This window comes from Heterocephalus glaber, unplaced genomic scaffold (assembly GCF_053883595.1).
Source record: "Heterocephalus glaber isolate CG9 unplaced genomic scaffold, H.glaber_assembly_v1.0 deba00000738, whole genome shotgun sequence".
NCBI classification, from domain to species: Eukaryota; Metazoa; Chordata; class Mammalia; order Rodentia; family Bathyergidae; genus Heterocephalus; species Heterocephalus glaber.
This window is the reverse complement of record NW_028258161.1, coordinates 16718573-16741664: the sequence shown is the minus strand read 5'-3', so window position 1 is coordinate 16741664 and position 23092 is coordinate 16718573. Positions and strand designations below refer to the sequence as shown.

Below are 23092 nucleotides of genomic sequence, written 5' to 3'. Positions count from 1 at the left end.
CAAGGACACGGTTCCCCATAACATAATCTCCTAACTATTTACAACGGAGGGTAAACTTAAAATGGAGCTTCTTTGGCTGACACCGCTCCCCACAGAGAAATAAGATACTTTCATGACAAAGAGCACATTAGGAACTTCATGAATACCAAACCAGCACTCCAAAAAATTTTAAACAATACCCTAGGAAAAGACAATGAGGATCACAATTGCAGGAAGCCCAGCAGAATGAATCCATTAGGCGTAACAAATTAAACGCAAAGGGGGAGAATCCAACAAAAAGAAAAAGTCATGACAAGGCTTTTAAAACTTTTAACTTCATCTCCCTAATGAGTGTATAATTCAACCTTGTTATTGTACTGATCAGTATTTTCTGATTCTGGAGTTGCACACCTTTTCTTGTGCTGTACTGGCTATTTATCATCTTCTTATGTCTACTTTTTAATTGGGCTATCTATTAATGAGCTGTAAGAGTTCTTTATATATTCTGGTCATAGGTTATATGTATTGTAAATATGGTCTGTTTAAAGACTACTTTTCATTTTAATGATGTCATTTAAAGTGCTAAATATTGATGGAATCTCATTTATCAATTTTTTTCTTTTATACATCACATTTTTTGTATCCTAGGAAGTTCTTGCCTACCCTAAATTCATAAACATTTTCCCTTGTAATTTCTTCTTAAAGTTTTATAGTTTTAGTCTTTCATATTTAGGTTCATAGATCCTTTCAAGTTATTTTTATGTAAGGAAGTAAAGGATTGAGGTTAATTTTTTTATAAACAGATACCAGCTGTTCTAGAGCCATTTGCTGAAAACACTATCTTTTCCTCTGCTCTTGAATTGAGTTTATGTTCTATAAAATGTTTTTTGTTTGTTTGTTTGTTTGTTTTGGTACCAAGGATTGAACTTGGGTCCTTGCGCTTGCGCAGCAGGGGGCGAAACCACTGAGCTAAATCCCCGGCCCTATGTTCTATAAAATGTTAATGTTAAATAATCTTTCAAAACTCGGTGGACCATATATGTATGGTTCTATTTCTAGATTCTCTGTTTTATTCCAATGATCTATATGTCTTTCCTTACACCAACACTGCCTTGATTACTGTAGCTTTAAAGGAAGTCTTAAAATTAGGTACTAAACTTCTTCCAACACTGGTTTTTTTTTTCTTCTTCTTTTTACTTTTCTAGGTCCTTTGTACTCCTACATAACTTTTAAATTTCAATATCCAATTCTTCATTTATAGCAAGTATACACAGACCTGAATTTTTGTATATACCTTGTGTTTTCTAATTCTGCTAAATTCAAATACAAGTTCTAGGGACTCCTAGAGATTTCTTAGTATTTTCTCTGTAGATGATCATTTCATCTACGTATAAAGATTTTGCTTTTACCTTGCCAATCCTATCCTAATTGTGTCATTTTATTGCCAGACTATTTTGGTTTGGGCCTAGGTTTCAAAGTTTAATGAACAGGTGAAGAGTAGGCCTATCTGCCCTTGTTCCCCACCTTAGGGAGAAAGCATTGTATTTTTTCCATTCACATAAGGCATTTTTGCTGCAAGTATGGAGTACATGTCTTATCTATTGAGAAGTTTCTGTTCTACTTCTAGTCTCCTGATAGCATTTACCATGAACAGCTGTGGAATTTAGTCGAATACTTTTTCTCCAACTACTGACAGGATCATATGGCTTTTTCCTTTCCTCTGTTAAAATGATGACTTTTGGGGGTGGATCTTCCAATGCTGAACCAACACTGCCATCCCTATAATAAAACCACTTTCTACCTACTGCCAGATCTGACTTGTAATAGTTTGTTTTGTTAAACAAATTTCTATCTATGTTCATACTTTTTTCTTCTATTATCTTTATCCAGTTTTAAGATTAGCGCAATGTTGATTTCCTAAAATGAGGGGAGAAGTGTTCCTTTTTTTCTGCTTTAAGTGTTTGATATAATTTATCAGTTAAAATGTATATGAGCCTGTTGTTATCATATAGGTAGGTTTTCAAGCTAGGAATATACTTTCTTTAATAGGTGCTATTCAAATTTTATATTTCCTCCAGAGTCAGTTTCATTAATTTGTCTTCCAAGGTACTTCTTAGAAGTTGTCAAATTTATTTCAAAACAGATTTTTGTAATATGCTTTCTGTATCTTTTTAAATTCTGTAAAATCTGTGGTAATGTCTCCTAGGTCTTGATATTTTAATTTTAAAAATGTATAATTGATATTGTGTAATAGGAAGTAAAGGTCTAAAGGAGCAGGGGAAGTGGGAGGGGTAGGGGAAAGGAAAGAAGGGAAAAGAAAAAGTATGAGAAAAGGAAAAAAATGGAAACAAAGTCTTTGCAAATAGGGAAGGGTGGAGGGGGTGCAGGGAGGGCAGGGGAAGGGGAAAAAAATAAGAACCAAGGTGCATCATGTACAGGTACAAGATCCCAATGATGAACGTGACTGTGTTTTATACCTAAAATGGACCAGTGAACTGAATGGGGGAAGAAAGTGAGGTGACTGCTGTGAGTGTCCGTCCTGTTTAGTCCAGAAAGCCTGAACAGACGGTAACAGTGAGGAGAAGGGCAGAGACCACTCAAGCACCTGGTGAGCTGGAGGAAGCCCCAGCGGAGGCTGCACCTGAAAACACACTCATTGTTGCAAAATTCTGGTAAATTCCTTTCAGGGTTGTCATTGAGATAAGAGGATGGGAAGAGAATGCTCATAAATTGTGAGAATCTTTTCTGTAGTGTTTTGTACTTTGCTGAAGAATACTTTCAAGGGCCGGGGATTTAGCTCAGTGGTTCCACCGCCTGCCTCGCAAGCGCAAGGTCCTGAGTTCAATCCCTGGTACCAAAAAAGAGAGAATACTTTCAGTAGCAGTCTTGTGGGGCTCAGAAGTTAACCCCAACATGATTGGTGGCAGCAATGAAGGGGAATGCTGAGGCTGTTCAATGTTGCAGATGACAGTAGGGAGCCGGCCTGCAGCTCTGGCTCCGAGAGCCTCCCAGAACCCTCTGCTAGCTCCAGAGAAACACTGCAAACATGGTGACAGTAGAAAGGAAGATGCTGCGAGGGTGCTCCTGGCTGCTCCTGGCTGTCTGTCCTACAAGCTGCACATCAAGACCCACATCAGGGGCCTCACCCTCCTCGGGGCCTCTTGCTCTTCTCCACAAGCCTTTGTCTGTTTCCAGGGCCCCCGGAAGCCTCTCTCACCTACTTGCACGCTCCTACTCTTATTACTGACCTTGCTACTTGTCTCCAAGGAAACACTAAGACTATCAGGGACCAGTGTCCATCCTCCGCTGCCTTCTTTCTGCTCGCTCTGCTATGCGGACTCCTCCCTGCAGGGCTCGGCCCTGTCCTGAGCCCTCTCACCTCCCCACTGGCTCCCATTCCCTCTCTTTCTGTCCAGCCTTCCCCTAGCTGTGCAGCATCTTTCATCATTCCCTCTTGGTTCTATCTCAGCTCTCAGAATTGCTTAAAGTTTTGCCATGCAAAAAGAACTCCTCCTTATACCCTGTTTTTCTGGATTGCATTCTGTCTCCTCACTGTCTCTAACTTTGGAGATGCTCCGCTTGCGGGGCACACAGCTTTAAGCCCTCTTATGTGGCCTCATACTATTCCTTAGAAACTTCTGTTGCTGAGTTAGGCAGATCTGGAGTTGCCAGATGCAACCCCCCATTGCAGCCCTCATGCTGCCTGACTTGTCCTTGGCCCTTTCCTTTCTTCTTGATCCCTATTTCTTTTTCATTTACTGTCTCTGCGCAGCGCTCTGTGCTTTTCTTCTGAGCCTTCCACATGGGTTCTCACTTCCCTGCCTATCTCTTACCCCAACTGTACTCATCTCTCCTGGGACAAGCTCCAGTGCCGCTGTCTTTACTTGGAATGTTAGCATTTCTTATGTGAACCACTTCATAGTAGCATTAGACTCTCCACCCACCACCAGTCCCCACCTGCTGTCAGAACTGGGTAAAAACAAACACTATCAGGCCCACCCAAATCCAAGCTCATGGACAGGGTACCTTGTGCTCCAGACCCCATCCTCCACCCTGAGTTACACAGCCCACACTCAGCTCACTTACTTCCTCGGGCCAGGCTGCTTCACACTCCACACCTTTGTATATGCTGTGTTTCGTCACCTGGCTCTTTGCAGCCTTCACAGGTCCACTTACAGATGTTCCAGGGAACCACTTTCTTCCTGGGCTTTCAGTTGGTCTTGTACTTTTCTTTTATCTTGAGACTTAAGACACTATGATAATTAAGCCATTTCTTTGCCTGCCTTCTCTACTCTTGAGCTCCAGGAATGCAAAGGCTTTTCCTATTCCGTGTCCATTGTGCAGGAGAACCTCATTGTATGTTGTTTGAATTATGGTGAAGATGTTCAGAAGATACAGTGAGCAGTTCTCCATTGTGGTGGTTTTGCTCCCTGGAGACATTTAGCAGTGTCTGAAGATTCTTGGGAGCTACTGGCATGTTGTGAGTAGAGGCCACAGATTCTGCTAAATATTGCTACAGTGAACGGAGAGACCTGGCCTCAACTGTAAGTGCTCCTAATCTAGTAAGATATAAGACAAAGTATTACTGGAACATAGCAAGTTGCCAGGTATAATTTCTCTGTCAGTTCCGTAAGTATGGCTAGGCACCAGATATAGATTGGGTTGGTGCAATGCATTTCATAGATTAGCTATTCTTAAGACCTTCAGTCTTTATCCTACCCCTGAAATGTACCAGGAAGCACTGTTGGGCACTGTTACGTGTGTGTTCTGATCAAACATCACAACAATCATATTACAAGACAGGTATGATTCGTACTCATTTTAATAGTAAATAACTTGAAGCCCAAAGCCACTCAGCCAGAAAGTGGTAGAGAAAAGGTTTATACCTGTAGTTAGGTGATTCCACCACCCTTGTTCTTCTCTTGTGGTGCCTCTGATTAGGGAGATGTACAGATACTCCCATAAATATAATGCCGTACAGGGCAGAGTAAGGTCAAGAGTATAAGAGGAATACAAACCGAGCTTAGAGCTGGGATGGAACCAAGAAAGGCTGTGAAGAGGAGATGGGATTCAAGGTGCATTTTGTATGATATGCAGAATATGCAGATAGGCAAAGTGAAAGTGTTGGACATGGAAACAAGGAGTACATATTTAGGAACAGAGCTGAGTGCTTCCGCTGGCCATGCTGAGAGCTGATTGGTAAAACATAGAGCATCTGTTTTGAGGTAGACATGGTGTAACAGGAAGGGATGCAGACATTTGAATTAAATGATTTCTGCCTCTTACATACAGAATGACTTTAGCCAAGTTAGTTAACCTTTTGGGGCTTTAGTTTCCTCAAAGAGCCAGGAGAGAGTTTCTTCCTCACAGGGCTGTTTTATGGAGCTTATGAACACTGAAGCACTAATCTGTGCTTCTTAGGCGTGAGAGATGTGAAGTAGTTTAGGTCTGTATCGATCTACTTGTTGTTACTTTCATCACCATTGTTAATTTGGCAAGAGGTAGAGATCCATGGTTTCTGAGCAGGGAAAAGACATGACCGGAATGGTGCCCTAAAGTAGTCACTGTGTCACTAGGTGAAATGGAAAAGCAGGTAAGACCGAAGCAGAAGAGCCAGTTAGGAGACAGTCCCATGAGTTGAGGCAAAGGTAATGTAGGATAGCATAAAGCAGAAGCAGAAAGGAAGGAAAAGATGGAGAAATGTTGACAAAGGAAGACTGGCCAGTCTTGGCACTTGAGTGACTCCACAAGATATTCAAAAGGGACAGTGATGATGCTGACCTGGATTCTAAACTGGATGTTGGGGAGAATATGTGGTCAATAAGTGAGAGAAGAAGCAGGTGATGATTTTGGAGTGCTAGAGGGGCATCCGGGTAGAAGCAACTTGAAGGCAGAGGAAGTGCAAGTGTGGAACTTCAAAAAGAGGCCAGGGCTGGGGAGGATGGTGACAGCGGTGGAAAGGACTCACCAAGTGGAGGGGAGACAAACAGCAGAGGCAATGGATGGCAGTCCTTGGGGAACTATTTCATCTGTAGGCAGGAAGAGAAGAAAAGAACCTACACGGGAAAAAGCAGAACCAGAGCACAGGACTGTGATCGCCAAGATGGAAAGCATTCATGGGCAAAGGTGGCAAACAGTGTTGAATATTGTGAAGAGGTCATGGAAGATAAAGGCTCAGAAATGGTCATGGGTTTGTGGATTATACATCAACAGTCCCCATTTCCAGCATGTGTTACGGGTAGAACCAGGTTGCAGAAGGTTGGGCAGAAGAGAAGGCAGTCTTTTGTGGGGATAGCAGAGTTGAAGTAATGTTTGCTGGTGATTTTTCAGGGTGGAGGAGAAATGAGTATATTTGTTGAGGAAGGAACCAAAGTCTGTAGACAAAGAGATTATTGACATAGTTGGTGGAGATAAGTCTTGCAATAAACAGCTAAGCAAAGGTAGGAGAAGGGCTTGGGTTGACTTTGGAGGAGAGAAAGAGAGAAAGGAAGACAGATTTGATGTGCCAAGGGAGGAAGTGCAGGCCCCAGCATCTTCACCAAGTGGGGTCCAAGCATATTGGGGGTGGGAATGGAGCCCTGTGTTTGAGGACAGAGGAACTGTGCGGCAAAGCCGGTCCATTCTCCAGCTTCCATTCCCACCGAGTCATGTGAAAATCTAGCAGCCTTCGTGCGTGACGATAGGCTGTGAAAATGCAACCATCCCCACAACCCCCACACGCCCATTTCAGTTTTGTTTATACTGCGGCTCAGAATGACCTAAACCCTCAGACTCCTCCGCTGTCTGGTCGTTTCACCAGGCCAAGCTGTTGCCTGTGTGCTGCACACTGGGTCCCTCAGCAGACCCCTCTGTGTTGTGCCAGCCGCTGTGTGCCAGGTCTGCTGAAGCAGCCACTTCTCTTTCTCATCAACCTAGCTGAGCATTGCCCCTGTGTGCACCCAATCCCAGCCATAGCCTCAGCCGCAGCAACCACAGCAGACCCTAGATGTCAGCCCAGCAACTAGATTCTCCCACAGGAATGGAAGGAGAGCCGGAGAGGGACAGGGACAGGGAGGGGCACAGGGATTTTGGCCTGACCAACCTGGATTCTGCCTTCTCCCACAGCCCTAAGGAGACCTTGCTCCCTTGCCTTGTCTCCCTCAGTCATGCTATTCTTTTCTTCATATTGGCTGAATTCTTTGCCTTTCCACTGTGTGAGACCCAGGCCTCCACAACTGAGTAACACCAGCAGCATTGTGAAGGCGGAAAACAGCCGACAAAGTACATTTTCTTCCCAGTGAAAACAATTAACACTAAAAGCACTGGTGTTACTCTGTAGGTGGGGTGAGGAGACTGAAAGGCAGAGGGCTGACTGACTTTCCACCTCAGAGGGTGGGACAGAAAAGGAGAAAGAAAGAAGCAGGCAGTGTGTACAGTCACGCAGGAGAAAGGGCTAAGGAGCACACTGCTTCCAGCCAGACACGAGGACCTCGAGGGACCACGGGAGCTGGGATTCCACGCAGACCCAGAGGGAATGAGACATTCTGTACCATCAGAGGAAAAGAAGACCAGACTGAGAGGAAAAAAGGTCAAAAGATGCAAACCCATAGAGGTGGACCATCACCGTGCATTTGTTTTAGGGATGACGACAGCATGCATGGTCCAGAACTGAACTGGTGGATGTGTACAGTGAGTGTCAGTGGAGGTGACCAGCATGAGACAGGACTGCCATGGCTCTCACCGCTTGGCCCTCTGGCCTCTGCACCTGGGCCTGTGTTTCAGAGTGGACATTCAACCAGTAAAAGGGCCTGAGCAGTGATATTTAGGAGGTAGAGGAAGCGTGTGATTCTACCACCACCCAAGTCATAGGCAGCCAGGGCAGCCTGCCCTGCATAAAAGATGTAAGTCCTTTGGGCTTGTGTGGCCTCACCTGTAGGAAATGAGCCTTGGGTTTGTTGCTCTTGAGCTCTGAAGCTCTTATTCCAGAACACTTCCAGATAGGCTGTTGTTCCCTGTAAGCTCTCTGCCTCAGGGCTACAGGGGACCCTTGGGTAGCTGTGAACAGGAGGGCTGATGCCCTGGACCAACTGTGGGTTGGGGAGAAGGAGCCCTTGCAGAGCACAGGGTACAGAGTCAACTTCAAGCTGGAGAAGGGCACGTGGTTTCTGTGTTAACATTTTTGCCAGGTTTGTGCAAAATTGCTTAGCATCTTCCTGCCAGTGACTGTCACCACTGTATTGGGTAAAAACAGGAGGACTGCAGGGAACATCACAGGTAACTGGGTAAAACAAAGGGGCAGGCCAGAGTTTGATGAAAGAACATCACTTCGCGTCATCCGCAGATCTCCTTGTAAACTCTTTGACATCATCTGTCACAAGTAGAAAGCACCCCTAGGGACAGGCGAGATACCAATGTCAGCTTCCACAGGAAGGGAAGGGTTCACACCGCTGAGTGTCTTGTTTCAATTCTTCCAAAGGATGCACGTTCAATTCATTTGCTCTGCTTCAATTTGCTCTGTGCAGTTAAACCAGATTTTACCTAGGAGATGGGTTAGGAGCAGCATCCAAGAGTATCTTGCATTGTTTAGGTAAAGAGATTAATTGTCATCTGCTTTGTTTCATTTACTCTTGGACTTTCTCAAAATATTACCCAATCCACAGGCAAATGCTGTGCCGCGGAAAGACTGCACACAAACAGAACTTGGAAAAAGCTTCTTGTTAAAACCTAAATAACATCTTGTGTCAACACAAATATGACAATGGGCTATTATTTCTCACCCTATAATAGCGCACTGTTTGGTCTTTGTGCCCTGGGTGAATGAGGGGGAGGCCTGTGGGAACCCCGGGAATCACTCCCTGGCTTTGCACTTTCTAAAGCAAACAGCTGCTCCCTGGACGGTGACTCAGAAGTTGATCCCCACAGGTGCCAGGCCACAGCCTCGGGTCCATTTCCAAAGACGGGCTCTGCACTTGCCCGAGAACACCAGCTACAGCGACCTCACTGCATTCCTGACAGCTGCCAGTTCTCCCTCGGAAGTGGACAGCTTTCCTTACCTGCGAGGATTAGACGGAAATGGAACAGGTAATTCCAGGCTCTTCTCTTGGCGTGGGAGTCTCCGTGTGTGGTTCTGGACACGTGTGCAAGTGTTGGCAGTAAGTGGGAGAAGGGCCACGGCAGTGCAGGCGGAGAGCACAAGTGTTTTGCGTGTTCACCTTCACCAGTATGTTGGTTCACCCTGGGCCATGCAGGATTTCATTTTAGCCAGTTGTTCTTGAGCCTTTCTGTGGCTACTAGCTGCTGGAAGTACCTTCACTGGGCTCTTCTCTGGTGGACCAAGTGTTTTTAATTTAGAGAATAATTTATAATTGAGTTTGTCGTTTATGTTTAAAATGAGATTAGAATTAAGAGGATTTCTGTCCCACCGACCTCCTCCTGTCCCACTTCCCAGCTGCCCTGGAGGAAGTGCACAGCCCTGCTGCCCGCCCCGTGTGTCCCAGCCAGAGGGCCAGGGCAGCACTTAGCACATCAGGAACTGGACGGCGGGCACATGGGGCCCTTGGGAGCTGGAGCCTGTGCTCCCCTACCACTTCCTTCTCTGTACTCACTTTCCCATTTTGTCTTTCCCTTCGAAGAGTGGCAGAACAGAAAGGGTTTCAAAGGGGGTTTGTGTGCAGTGTCAGACAGTGGCCAGGCTTTGAAGTTGATCTGGAATCTTCCTCTGGCAGATCTCTGAGTCAGCTCTGTCACCGTCACTATTCTAGCATGACATGTAACAGCCACAAGATCAGAGAAAACAAGGCCACCAGCAAGAAAAGAGGTGACAGCGCCTCATCAGAGAAAGACCGCAGACGTATGCCTCCCGCCTCCACCCATGCCCAGCGTGCTCTCTGGAGCACGTGGATAACAGGCTTCCTGGCCGTGCTCTGGTGTGGGAGAGGACCCAGGACCGGGGAGTCCTGAGTCAGTATCTTGTCTGTTCTCCCTGTCATCCCCTGTGTTGTAGAACAGCCACTGCATGAAATTGAAAACCAGAGGCTTTTTAGGGTTAAAGCCTACTGGGTGAGCAGTTACTCCATTTCCCAGGGATAGTTTTATTGAATTTCACTTAATTTCCCAGTACTTTACATGAACTGATAATTCTTGGGGGGAGGGCTTTAAAACCTGAATCATCTGATCCGTTTTACAGCATATGCCATCAGACAGTGGTATAGTAGTAACTTTAGTCAACATTCTGGGGGGAAAAAATACTGACTTTCACACTTTAAATGTGCATAAGAAAAGCACTGTTTTAGGGAACCTGAAGACATCCAGTTTGAGACCATCATAACTTCCATCCAGTCTCTGTAACAAAATGCAGCAGTCATAAACCCCAATTCCAAGGGACACCCTCATTCTTCAGAGCTCATTAATTTTTCTGTGTCCCACTTCCAATAATTCTTAAATAAATTATGAAATCTGAGAAAACTGGAGGAAGAAGAACTCAAACACAAAGGACTATTGATTTTATAGTTTTATTTTAAAATCACTCTGTTGCAGAGAGAAGACAGCAGGTCTTTAGAAGGTGACATTTAGAAGGTGACTTCTTTTCCACTAAAATAACTGATAAGCTGACGTAGAGAGGATCAGACTTTCCCTGGGCCCTACCAGCAAAGACATCCAGCCCATGGTCTATTCATAGGTGCTGCGAGGGTCCCAGGAGCTCAAGCTCCACAGGGCACTGAGATTCTGCAGCCCATCAGCTCAGTACCAGCCTCCAGCCACAGCCTGAACACAATTTCTCTCCGGCCCCACGAGAACACCTCTCCAGTTTCACAAATGGCATCTAAGAGATTTTAGCCAAGAGGGAGAGCTGGAACCAGATGTGTCTTTGTAAGATGACAGGTTGGGTCGAGAGGTCAATAAAGGTGGGCAGAAACAGAGCAGGCTACAGAGGAATTGGCAGAGGGTGTCCTTGGAGTGTCATAAAGACAGATGTGTCCATTTAGAGGAAAGCTCCAGAGTTAGAAGCAGAGAAATGCAGCTAAGTGGATATTTCACCTACTTCCCCATTGGCTGTTTGGCATCTGTCTGTTCCATTAGCTTTCTGGCAGCACAAAGGGTGCCCAGTGTAATATGGTCGCTCCAGCATCTGTCATTGGCTCCTTTGTCAAAAGTCAAATGACTGAAGGTGCTTGGGGTTATTTCTGCGTCTTCTGTTCTGTCCCACTGGCCAGCAGGTCTGTTTCTGTGCTGGTACACAATGGAGTACTTAGCCATAAAGAAAAGTGGAAAATGGATGGATGCTGAGACCATACTACTAAAGTGAAATAAGTCAGACACACAGGTTAAATAGTGCATAGTTTCTCTAATGAGAGGACCATAGCATCAATAATTTAAAGAGCAAAATAAAAGAGAAATGGTAGGAAACAGGAAGCAGACTCTGTGGAGATAGGAAGGGGATCTGGGGAGGGGCAGAAGGAAGAGGAATAAAAATGATCCCGATGCAAAATGTGTGCGTACCAATTCCCCAGGATGAATGTAATTATCATACATCACAAACACACTAGTGAAAAGTACCCTCATCACACATAGGCCGAAGCCTTCCGTCATCACACCCCTCCTCTAGTTGCTATGAAAGCACAGAACTGCTCCGTGGCATTCCCAAGAGGTCTTTAAACAATTATTGTCACTAATTAACTCCAAAAAACCAAATAAGAGTCAATAAAGTGACAAAGGGGCAAGATTTCTTGTAACCCTCAAAAGTTGGTATGGACTAAGTATCCTTTATGCAGAATACTCGGGACCTGAAGTGTTTTGGATTGTGGAGTCTTTCAGGTTTTGAAATGTTCGCATAGACTTTGTCAGTTGAGCATCACGTTGCTTAGAGCTTCAGATTTTAGATTTTCAAATCAGGGGTGGTTAACCCTATACTAGGTTGCAAAGTGATGACTGAGCCAAACTGCACATGCTACGAGGGACCAGTTGATACAGCTGGATTCCTAGCTTGGTCAACAGTCCTTTTCTATCTTCCTGCTGCTTTGCCCTGACACCTGCCTTTATTTGTACCCAAAGAGCCAGGTAAAATCAAGATGGGACAGGAACGAATGCCTACAGCACTCAGTATTTTCTGTAGAAGTGGAGTCTCAAAAAAAAAAAAAAAGAGTGGGTCGGGCCAGGGATTTAGCTCAGTGGTTTCGCCGCCTGCTGAGCAAGCGCAAGGACCTGAGTTCGATCCCCGGTACCAAAAAAAAGAGTGTGTAGTAAATAATTTCACCCTTGAAGTATGAGGTATTCCAGAGTAAAGCAAGCGGGAGGGTAGAGAAAGTTATCAGGAAGGCATGGAGTGCATTGGACATTTAGTGGAGCATCAAAGGGGAGTGGCCTCCAGGAAAGCAAATGTGACGTCTTGAGTCACCTGGAGAACTTTGAGAGCAGTGTGCAGAGACGGAGGCCTGATGTCCGTGGCTTTCTGCTGCAGCGCTCATTTCTGCAGTGCTGCTTCCTGCTGAATGCTGACAGCTGAGGTACCTGTGCCCATGCACTCAAGAAGGCATCTAATCCACCCTGCTTAGCTAAGAAGATAAGAAAAACAGCTCCAGAGGAGTGGAGTAACTTGCTGAGGGCTAGGTAGGTAGTTAGCACCAGACCTGATGCCGGAGCCCCATCAGCCTAGGCCAGGCTTGTGTAGGATTGTGGGGAAGGAGAAGCAAAAGGTGGTAAGGGCACCTGCTTGGCCCGCACGACCCAGGCCCGAGTTCAATTCCCAGTACCAAAAAACCAAAAGGTGATAAGGCAGAAGAGGGCAGAGGTCTTTCTTTCCTTCTTCCTTTCTTTCCTTCTCTCTCTCTCTCTCTGTCTCTTTCTTTCCTTTCCTTCTTGCCTTTCTTCCATTCTTCCTTCTTTCCTTCCTTCCTTCTTTCCTTCCTTCCTTCTTTCTGTGATAAGGCAGAAGAAGGGAGATTCCTTTCTTTCTTCCTTTATTTTCTCTTTGTTTTTGCCGTGCTGAACTTTGAACCCAGGGCCTTGCACATGCTAGTCAAATGCTCTACCACGGAGTTATACCTTCAGCCCAGGAGATCTATCTTGGTGCTTTTTATACCATCTGCCTACCTCTTATACACACATCTTGCACAGGGTTGGATGGAAGAAAATAGCTCTTCCTAAAGGAAAAGAGTTGTTTATACAGAGTCAAATAAACTACCTACTGTCTTTGTAGTTTTAAGTTAAGCTGCACATTGTAGACCTGGGCCTAATGCTGTGTCACCTTTAAGTGGTTGGTACGTATAAGATATTTTAACTGAAAATATGCTAAATTCTGGATTCTGGTTTTCCTTGTCTTAAAATGAAATGGATTTTGAATTTGATTCCAATGTAGACCTTTTGATGAATCTCTCGTCCCAAGCCTTTCCCTTCATTGAAAGACAGAGTGTGTAGACAGGATGAGAGTTCCTGTATCATTAGTTGTTTAGAAACTTCTCCATGAAGGTTTAGCTGTAAGTCTTTGTTGATACTCTGAAGTTCATCAGGGTTGCTTTAAGTGTTTAAATTTAGTCCAATTTGGAGTAGACACTAGCATAGGTAGGTAAGTATATAAATAACTAAATAAGAAATCATGCAGATTATATTCTGGTATAACTGAAAGATTTTATCAATGTGTGTCATTCTGCTCAAGGAATGATGTAAAATTATGACAGTGCATTTTGCATGGTACTATATTTTAATAGAGAAGAATCTAAAATAGATTGCCTAAGTGTACAAATATCCCTCTCATAAGCATTCTCTGATTTATCTGTGGATGGTCATTAAAGCACTGGCTTGGATAAAAGGCCTCTAATGGAGAGTAATTGGGATATTAAATTCCTTTTAAACAGATCAAAATAACAATAGCAACTAAAATAATTCATGAATACTTCAAGCCCAAGTTTTAATGGTATACTTTTTCAGAGGTAAGTTAGTATTTTTCAGCAATCCTTAAAGAAATTTACTATTTAAAACAAAAACAACCAGGAGAGGTGGCACATGCCTGTAATCTCAGTATTTGGGAGGCTGAAGCAGGAGGATTTCAGTGAATTCAAGGCCAGCTAAAGTACACAGCAAGACCCTGTCTCAAAAAAAATACAAAAACCAGTCTCTAACCTAAAACATGGTACTCTGTTGTCAGTGTATATGTTACTAATATGCACACTGGGCTTTCTTTGGTAGAAGTTCTTTTCAGTGATTTCCATATAGACCTTCGTCTCACATTACAAGAGTCCTTTCCTTTTGAGGCCTTCTTTGGAATCAGCACAGTCACTAGAAATGGCAAGGCTGAGTGTGTGCCCTTAGGGCACCTAAAATTATGGCTCTTTCTGGGCCTGTTTCTAAAATGGAGATTTCCCTTGCAGTGTAGTACCGTGGTAAGGATCGTTCGCGCGCACAGTGCTTACTACAAGATGGGCACGGTGGCCCATATCTGCAGTCTCAGCAGTCTGGGAGGCTGAAGCAGGAGGACTGCAAATTCAAGTCCAGCCTGGGCAATTTAGTGACTGAGTGAGACCCTGTCTCAAAATAAAAAATATTAAAGCCTGGAGATGTATGCAGTGCCGGGCCTTGAGTTCAACCTCCAGTACTACCCCAAAAGTGCTTGCTGTTGCCCGAGCATATTAAAAACTCTGCTCACTAAATGGTAGCCATGACTGTTTCTCTCCATGGCTCAGGTAATCTGTGTGTGACGGAGAATACCTCTTCCTTCCAGGAAACAGCACCAGGTATGACCTGACCCCTGTCACTGCTGTCAGCATCCACTTGCTGAGCAGTAATGGAACCCCAGTGCTGGTGGATGGTCCCATCTATGTCACCGTGCCTCTGGCCACACAGAGCAGCCTGAGGCACAATGCCTATGTTGCAGCATGGCGGTTTGACCAGAAGCTGGGTAAGTGAGAGTCCCGCATCACAGCAGGCCAGCAGGTGACTTCTGTGCTGTCCTCCTAGGAAGCCCGTGGGAATCCCCTTCCTTGCAGGTGGTGGACACTGCTGCTTACAGTGTGCTGCATGTTTTCTGGTGAGAAAATTTACTCTACCACACCATTCAGGCACGCTCTTTGGAGCTTGATCTTATTGTTGTTATTGTTAAATTTCTGAACATTTAAGCAAATTAACTTGGAAAGACTCTTTAAGAATTATGAAAGCTAAACTTCTTTATTCTTCAGAGGGTTGTATGATCTGTCTTCTTCGGCTTCCAAAGAAGGAAAAACATTTGCCAACATTGTACAAAATAAAATAAAACTTTCTCCTGATCCTGTCACCTAAAGGAAATCATGAATCTAGCTTGACTTCTCTCCTAGTTGTTTCACTGTGCACATATGTACTGGTTATGAACTGCTGCCTAAGAAGTTATCCTAAAACTTAGCAGCTTAAAGCAACAATAAACATACACTCTCTTCCAGGTTCTCCCCAGAATCAGGAATCCAGGCCCAACCGAGCTGAATGGCTCAGTTTCAGAGTCTCTCTGGAAAAGTTGGAGTCAGGCCATCAGGCAGACTGTGGTCATCTTAAATGAAATTCAGCCAGGGCAACCAAGCGTGCTTCAGAATTCACTCACATGTTACAGGCAGGCCTCAATTCCTCACTTGCTGTTGGCCAGAGGGTTCATTTTCTTGCCATGTGGGCCTCTCCATGTAACTGCTTGCAACATGGCAGTTTGCTTTCCTCTCAGTGCATGATCCAAAAGAAAGGAAAAAATAAAATAAAAATTTGAAACCACAGGTGCCTACAATAGACATCATCCTAAAGGTTGTCTTCCACTGGGCATTTTAACAGAAATGAGATTATATACTAGGTTCTAGTCTATACTTTGTTTTTAAAAATCATTAGAACGACATAGCCTTTTTTATAACATTATTATTCTGCAATATCAATTTTAGTGAGTGTATAGTATTTCATTATATGGCTATATCATAATGCAGTTCATTGACCCCTTAAAATAAGGAAAAAAGTTATTGCTCTAATGCTGTGATACATATCTTCATAGCTAACTCTTTATGCACAGCCATGATTATTTTTGGGCTTTTCTATGTGCCTTTGGTTATCTGCTCCATTAAAGTCCAGCTGGAAATACAAGTTTTCAAATAATCCAATTCAGAATCTAGAACCATTAGATCATTCATAAAGGTTAATGGGAGAATTTTTTAAATCAAGTGTATTTTCTAAGGTACTTAATTCTTAGAATCAATCCTAGAATTTAGAAATATACTTGAAAATAAGTGCCTACTAGATTGTTTTGGCTTGGTTTTACTTTCCAATTAATAAATAGCAAATACCATAATTATTTGGGAATTTCATTGACTTTATAAGATGCATTAAGCTTGACATTTTTAAAGGGATTGTGACACCACAGTAACATAGCCTGCATAGATGAGCACTTTATTGCTTGGTTGTATCTTTCATGAGTTAATAATTTTGGAAAGCATTGTGGTCTATGTTACAGTTTCTGTCTAGATGTCCTCCCAAAGCTGCACGCAGTCAGAGGTGGCGTTTTCAGAGGCGGCTGAATCTAGAGGGTGTGATGCTGGGGTTAAGCGCCTGTGATTATCAACCAGTCCACTGATTGGTTTGGCACCACCCAAATCCCCATGGTCTGGATGAGATAAAAGGGGCAGGAAGGTGCTGTTAAGGTCTCTTGCTGCTTTTGCTGCCTTCTGCCACCATGAATTGTTGCCCCTCTGCCAGGCCACCCTGCCTTGGAGCCCACTGATTATTGACTGAAACGTCTACAAACTGAGCTAAATAAACCTTTCTTCCTTTAACTTTGGGTGTTGAGTATTTTGTCTCAGCAATGAGAAAAGTAGCTAATACATCATAGTCACTCCAAGCCTACATGACAGAGAGCTTATAAAACTTTTAAGTCCCATCACTCACAATTTTTTTCTCATTTGTAAGAAGCATGCATTTTCAGAAACTCATTTTTATAGTTTAGATTTAAAATGTCCCCAAAGTCTCATGTGTTCAGAAATGGGGCTTTTGGAAGGTGACTTGGTCATTTGGGGCACTGTGCTCATCAGTGGATTAATCCATCGATAAGTTCATAGCTAAACGTGCTGGTAGTAGGTGGGGCCTGGTTAGAGGAGCTGGGTCACTGGGGATGAGACCTGGAGGTGTGTATTCATGCCTCTAGTGCCTCTCTTCTCTCTTCCTCCTCCCTCTTCCTTCTGCCATCCCACCCTGTTCCCCTCCCCCTCCCTCTCCATTCCTGGCCACTATAGATTGAGCAGATTTTTCTACCAGGCCCTCCACCATGCCATTTCCACCTCAGAGCCAGCTGGCCACAGACTGAATCCATGAGCCAAAATAAACCTCTCCCTTTAAGGTGCAGTGTCAAGTACTTTGTCCCAGCAGGAAAGTCACTAATACAGAAAATTGTTACCAGGAGTGGAGCCACTGCTGTCTGTGACTATATCTAACCACTTGGTTCCAAAGCCTTTGGAACTGGTTTGCGGGAGAGGTTTGGAAAAATTTGGAGATGCACACTAGAGAAGCCCTAGAATGCTGTAAGCAGGGATTGAAGACTAGAGTACTTACTGTTCCTCAGACAAGGTCTACTATCTCGAATCTATAAAGAACTTAAAAAGATCAGACCTCCCAAATTTAAAGACCCAATCCAAAAATGGGCATCTGAAATGAACAGACATTTCTCAAAGAAGTAGAAATAGCAAATAAACATATGAAAAAATGTTCAACATCACTAGTCATTGGAGAGATGCAAATGAAAACAACACTGAGATTCCACCTCACCCTAGAAAGAATGGCTGCTATCATGAAATCAACCAATAGCAAATGCTGGAGGGGCTGTGGGGAAAGAGGAACCCTGCTCCACTGCTGGTGGGAGTGCAGACTGGTGCAACCACTGTGGAAATCAGTATGGAGATACCTCAAAGAACTAGGACTGGAAGTCTCATTTGACCCAGCTATTCCCTTACTGGGTATCTTCCCCAAAGAATTCAAAGAATCATACCACAGTGATATACGTGCACCCATGTTCATAGCAGCACAGTTTGTAATAGCTAAAGCTTGGAAACAGCCCAAGTGCCCATCAACTGGAGACTGGATAAAGAAAATGTTTTTTTTAAATAAAGTGGAGTACTACTCAGCCATAAAAAATGAGAAATTAGAGACATTTATGGCTAAATGGATGCACATTGAGGTGATACTCTTAAGTGAAATAAATAGGGCACACATGTGTAAATACCAAATAGTTTCTCTGGTGTGAGAAACTGAAAGTGTAAACAAGGACTAAAAGGTATAACAGATAATGTGAATAGGAAGAAAAGGGGCAAAGGAAGGGGAAGTGGGAGGGGTAGGGGAAAGGAAAGAAGGGAATGGAATTAATATGAGAAAATGAAAAAATGGAAACAAAGTCTCTGTAAATAGGGAGGGATGGAGGGGCTGAAGGGAGAGCAGGGAAGAGGGAAAAATAAGAACCAAGAGAGATTATGTAAAGGTGCAAATTCCCAATGATGAATGTCAGTATATTGTACACCTAAAATGTACCGATAAAATTAATTTTTAAAAAATAAATAAATAAATATTCTGTCCCTGAAAAACAGTTTGTAAATTCCACATTTAAAAACTAATTTTGCGATATTAGTCCACCAATATTCCCAAGTTTTAAATGTATCTTTATTTTTGTGATGAGGTTTTTTTTTTTTTCCATGCAACTGAAATTTATCATATGCAAAATAAAAGCTCAGCACTGAAAAAAAAAACCCAGAATACTTATTGGAATGTGGACAGTGAAGACCAGGCTCGTGAGGTTTCAGATCCACACAAGGGCTCTACTGGAAATTGGACAAAGGGGCCATTCATGGTACATTCTGACAAAGTACTTGTCTTCATCTTGCCCGTGTCCTAAGACTGTGTGAAGCTGGATTTAAAGATAGCAGATTAATTCATCTGGCAGAGGAAATTTCAGGGCAGCCCACCATGAACACTGCCGGCAGCTTTCAGCGAGATCTACATTGAGAATCCAGAGCAAAAAGCAGAGCTGAGAGACGTGAAAATTTTGCTGATTGACCAGAAAGACAGCACATGTAAAGTCGGAGCCAAAGAGAGCATGGTTGCTGAAAAACTTAGCATTAAACTGTAATCCCAATACTCAGGAGGCTGAGGTAGGAGGATCACCACAAGTTCAAGGCCAGCCTGGACTATATAGGGATACCGTATCTCAAAAAGCAACAAAAAAAATGGCATTAAAAAGAAGCCAAGTGCTTTGCACCATTACAAAGGAAAGCCGTATTAAGGGCATCTCAGGAAATGGCCAGACCCCACCCATTGGAGGCTCAAAGATATAAAAGGTATAAACTCCGTGAAAGTCTTTGCTCTGAGAAGAGAGTCCCTGCAATACCTACTCAAGAAGGGCCTCCTGGGGAATTGCTTCTGCAGGGTTCTTTTCAATGTGCTCAGCCATCCTGGCATTCAGACGCCACTCCAGCCATGGTCCAAAGGGGCTAGCTACTTCTCAAGCTGGCAGCCAACTTTGGTATCATTCCTGTGCGGCTGGTTTTACCAGTTTGCAGAATGTAAGTGTCGTGGCCTCAGGGAGGCTTCCACCTAGATTTCAAAGGAAGGCCTGGGATGCCAGCAAGGAGCCCCTGAAAGAGAAAGGCATGAAGCCAAAGACAGGGTGAAAACCCCAGGAAGTTGGAGATGTCAGGAATGTGGAATGTACGCTGAGAAAAGCTAAGCCGCAAGTCGAGCCAGCCCAGGAGAGGGGTGGTATGAGTTGTAACCAAAATTACTAATGCAGCGGGGCCGCCTAAGCCCTTTGGAGCGCACTTCTTGCCATAACCTGGCTGGGTGCTGGACAGTGAGATACAGCGCCCTGTTTGTCCTGATAGTTTGGGGTCTTGTTTTGGTCTGATTCTTTCTACTCCCCTTGTTCTCCCTTTTGGAATGGGAATGTTTACCCTGTGCGTTGGATGTATTTAACTTTCTTTTAGATTTTAGTAATGGCTCACAGCTAAGAGTCTGCCTTGAGTTTCAGAAGAAACTTTGGACTTGAACTTTTCAGCAATGCTTAAACTGTTAGGACTTTGGCAGCTCTTGGAGATGGAAGACATGATTTTGCATTATGAGATGGACACAAGCCTTTTAGGGACTCAGGCTAGAATATTATGCGTTAGATATAAATTGCTCCCCTCTAAACTTTCATGTGTTTAGAGGTAGGGCTTTTGGAAGGCAATCGGATCGTGGAGAACACTATGCTCTTTAGTGGTTTAATCCACAGATGCGTTCATAGCTGAGTGTGCAGTCAGAAGACGTGGGTCCCTGGGGATGTGAGCTGGAAGGATATGTTCATGTCCCTGGCTCCTTCCTTCTCTCTCTGCTTCCTGGCTGCCATGGCTTAAGCAGCTTTTCCGAGTCAGGCTTTTCCATGCCATTTTCACCCAGAGTCACCCGACCCATAGGCTGAACCCTCTCAAACTCTGAACCAAATTAAGTCTCTCCTCCTTCAAGTTGTAGGTCCAGAGTATTTTGACCCAGTGATGGGGAAGTAACTAATCCGCTCATTCCCTCACCCATTCTGCCTTTGCCTGTTGGCCCTCCTGGTGGGGCAGGGAGAGAGTGCTTTGATATCTGTGTGTACGTCAGCTCTGTGTCAGTGTGACCAAAACAGCCGAAGTGATCACCCTAAAAAGAGAGAGGTTTATTTTGTCTCACAGTTTTGGAGGTTTCAGGCCACAGTCATTTGGCCCTGTTGCCTCTAGGCCTGTGGCAAGGCAGCCTATTGTGGTGGAGTGAACCACTCACCTCATGGTTGCCAGGAAACGAAGAAAGAGAGGAGGGCGGCCAGAGTCCCGCTGCCTCCTCCAGGGGCAGCCCCTGGCGAGCGGGCTTCCTTCTGCCAGGCCTCCCCTTCTGAGGAGCCCACCCCCTCCCACTAGCCCCACAGGCCCGTCCCAAGCCTCGAGCAGAGGGGCCTGCAGAGTAAGATCCAGACTCTGACTCTGCATAGGCTTTAATAAGAAGAGGATGATCTTAGCTCTCATTGGGAGGACATTTGGGTCAGATTTTTCACCGTCCTGGAGCTTCTATCCTTCTTATCATTTTGCTTCTCCTTTCCATCTCCTCTTTTTAAAAGAATACATTAGAATCCGGGTGAATAAGGCTGGTGATGTAAAAGAGTATGCCCTGATCAAATGGCACGCTCTCTGGGGAGTCACATGTGCCCTAACGATATGCATAGGTGTTTGACAGCAGCGTGCTTCTCTCAGTAGGCTGTTTTGTACACAGTTCACCATCGAAATTTATTTAAAGATTTTTTTATCTATGTGGCAGGCTGGATAATGTCCCGCCAAAGATCTCCCCACCCTAACCCTTGAACCCTGTGCATATTATCTTATATGGTAAAGAGACACTGAAGATGTGATTTAGCATCTTTTTTTTTTTTTTTTTTTTGGTAATTGACAGGTTTTATTTTCCTAGAACTGAATTTGTCTATGGTTTTCAGAGCTAAACTTCCAGTGCTACAGTCAGCAATTTTGCATCAGTGCCTAGGGGCGAGGGGAGGAGTAGAGATGAAAGACTAGAAGGGAGAAGGCTGGGAGAGGACACTAACTCCCTCCCCTCTCAGTGGTGACTCACCAGACATGGTGGCACGCCAACCGGACAGACGGCTGCTGTGTGCAGGGAGATGGCACAGGAGACAGCCAGGCCTCCCAGGACACCTCAGTCATGAGGCACTGGGAGAAGGAAGGAGCAGATCGGGAGTGCACAAAGGGTTAGGCTGCAGATGGCTTTGTAAATCTTTCTTATTAAAAGCATTTCCTTAGAAAATGTGTCTTTCCCTTTATGTCTGGGTGATTGCATGACCGCGCGCTGGGCTGAGTACCGTAGTACAGAGGGCCAGGCAGCCAGGCTTTCCCAGAGGTCTACGGGGCAGACGCTCAACAGCCCTAACCCTTCAGGTCTCAGGGCCTGGCCCGAGCAAGTTCAAAACCCAAACTCTTTTGGTGAGAACCTACAACTCCCTAAACACCTGGGTCAGTAAAGAAAGGATGTTGTCAGTCCCCAGGATTTATAGAGACCCTCCCTGTGGGCTGTCCCACTGTCCCTGAATCTAGGAAGCTGAGAAAACAGCTGTGGGAGGAGAAACAGGAGCTCAGGATGCCACCTCCTGCTCCTCCACCCTGTGTGCCCGGCCTGGAGCCCACTCTGCTGCTTATGCTGCACTCCTTCCACCCACCCCAGGACTGCAGACCGCTGGGGAAGGGGGAGCGGGGCTCAGAGGGGAGCCAGAGGTGAGGGCAGCAGTCTCCAGGGCTGGGCTCAGAGGGGGCAGGGGTGAGTGGGAGGAGGGCTGCGTGGGAAGAGTCCTCGCCTCCTCCCAGCACAGTGGCCCCGCAGGCCCCGTGCCTCTCCTGGCCTCCCCCCTCCCCCTGCCAGCCACCATGTGGCTGCTTCCTGTCACCCGCACCCAGGTGGCACCACACTCTTCTGTGGCGTGACCCTTTTCTGGGAGGGCCGGTGGCCAGCCGCCTTGACGGGAGGGTGGTCCTGATCGCCCGGCCCCTTGGGATGGGAACAGCCTGGAGCAATGGAAAGTAGAGGAAGAAGCCACAAGCCAGGGCATACACGTGACCACTTTCCCTCTGAACCCCTGACTTTAGCCCAGAGGAAACTGATTTTGGACCTAAAACTTTCAGAGTATAAGAGAATAAACTTGTGGTGTTTTAAGGCCCTAAATTTGTGACGATTTGTTACCGCAGCAATAGTAAACTAATACAATTGCAGAAATGAGTAAGAACAAAGAAACTCACAATGTTATGAAGCCTCTATAATATGTTATCTAATCCCTTATTTTCTCTCTGGAAATAATCCCTGTAGTGTTGAGCCTTTGTTCGTTAGGATTTTTTATTGTGTGATGAATCTATTTCCATTTAAATGATCTTTTTAACTTAGCATCTATTGTGAAAAAAGCAACTGCCCAGTTCCCAGCTGTAATAGATTGCATGTGCACAAAGAAAAGCCCACACTTGAACTGTCATTCAGAAATAATCAAATAAATTGAAATGTTTTCTCAAAACTTGAAGACTGGGTGGAAATTTCAAAGAAACTGTATGCTATATCACTTACTAAACTCACTAGAAGCCTACAAATAAGTTTTTCACTACCATATTTA

The 23092-nt window shown here is 44.7% G+C and overlaps 1 protein-coding gene across 3 annotated transcripts in view; it reads left to right on the top strand.

Moving 5' to 3' along the window:
* Fam171a1 (family with sequence similarity 171 member A1) overlaps positions 1-23092 on the top strand; it is a 140938-nt gene that overhangs the window by 92171 nt on the left and 25675 nt on the right. For all 3 annotated transcript variants that reach the window (XM_021241952.2, XM_004861747.3, XM_021241951.2), the window contains 2 exons: positions 8881-9039; positions 14672-14848. In XM_021241952.2, coding sequence (XP_021097611.2) covers positions 8881-9039; positions 14672-14848 — 336 coding nt within the window. The remainder of the gene's footprint in view (positions 1-8880; positions 9040-14671; positions 14849-23092) is intronic.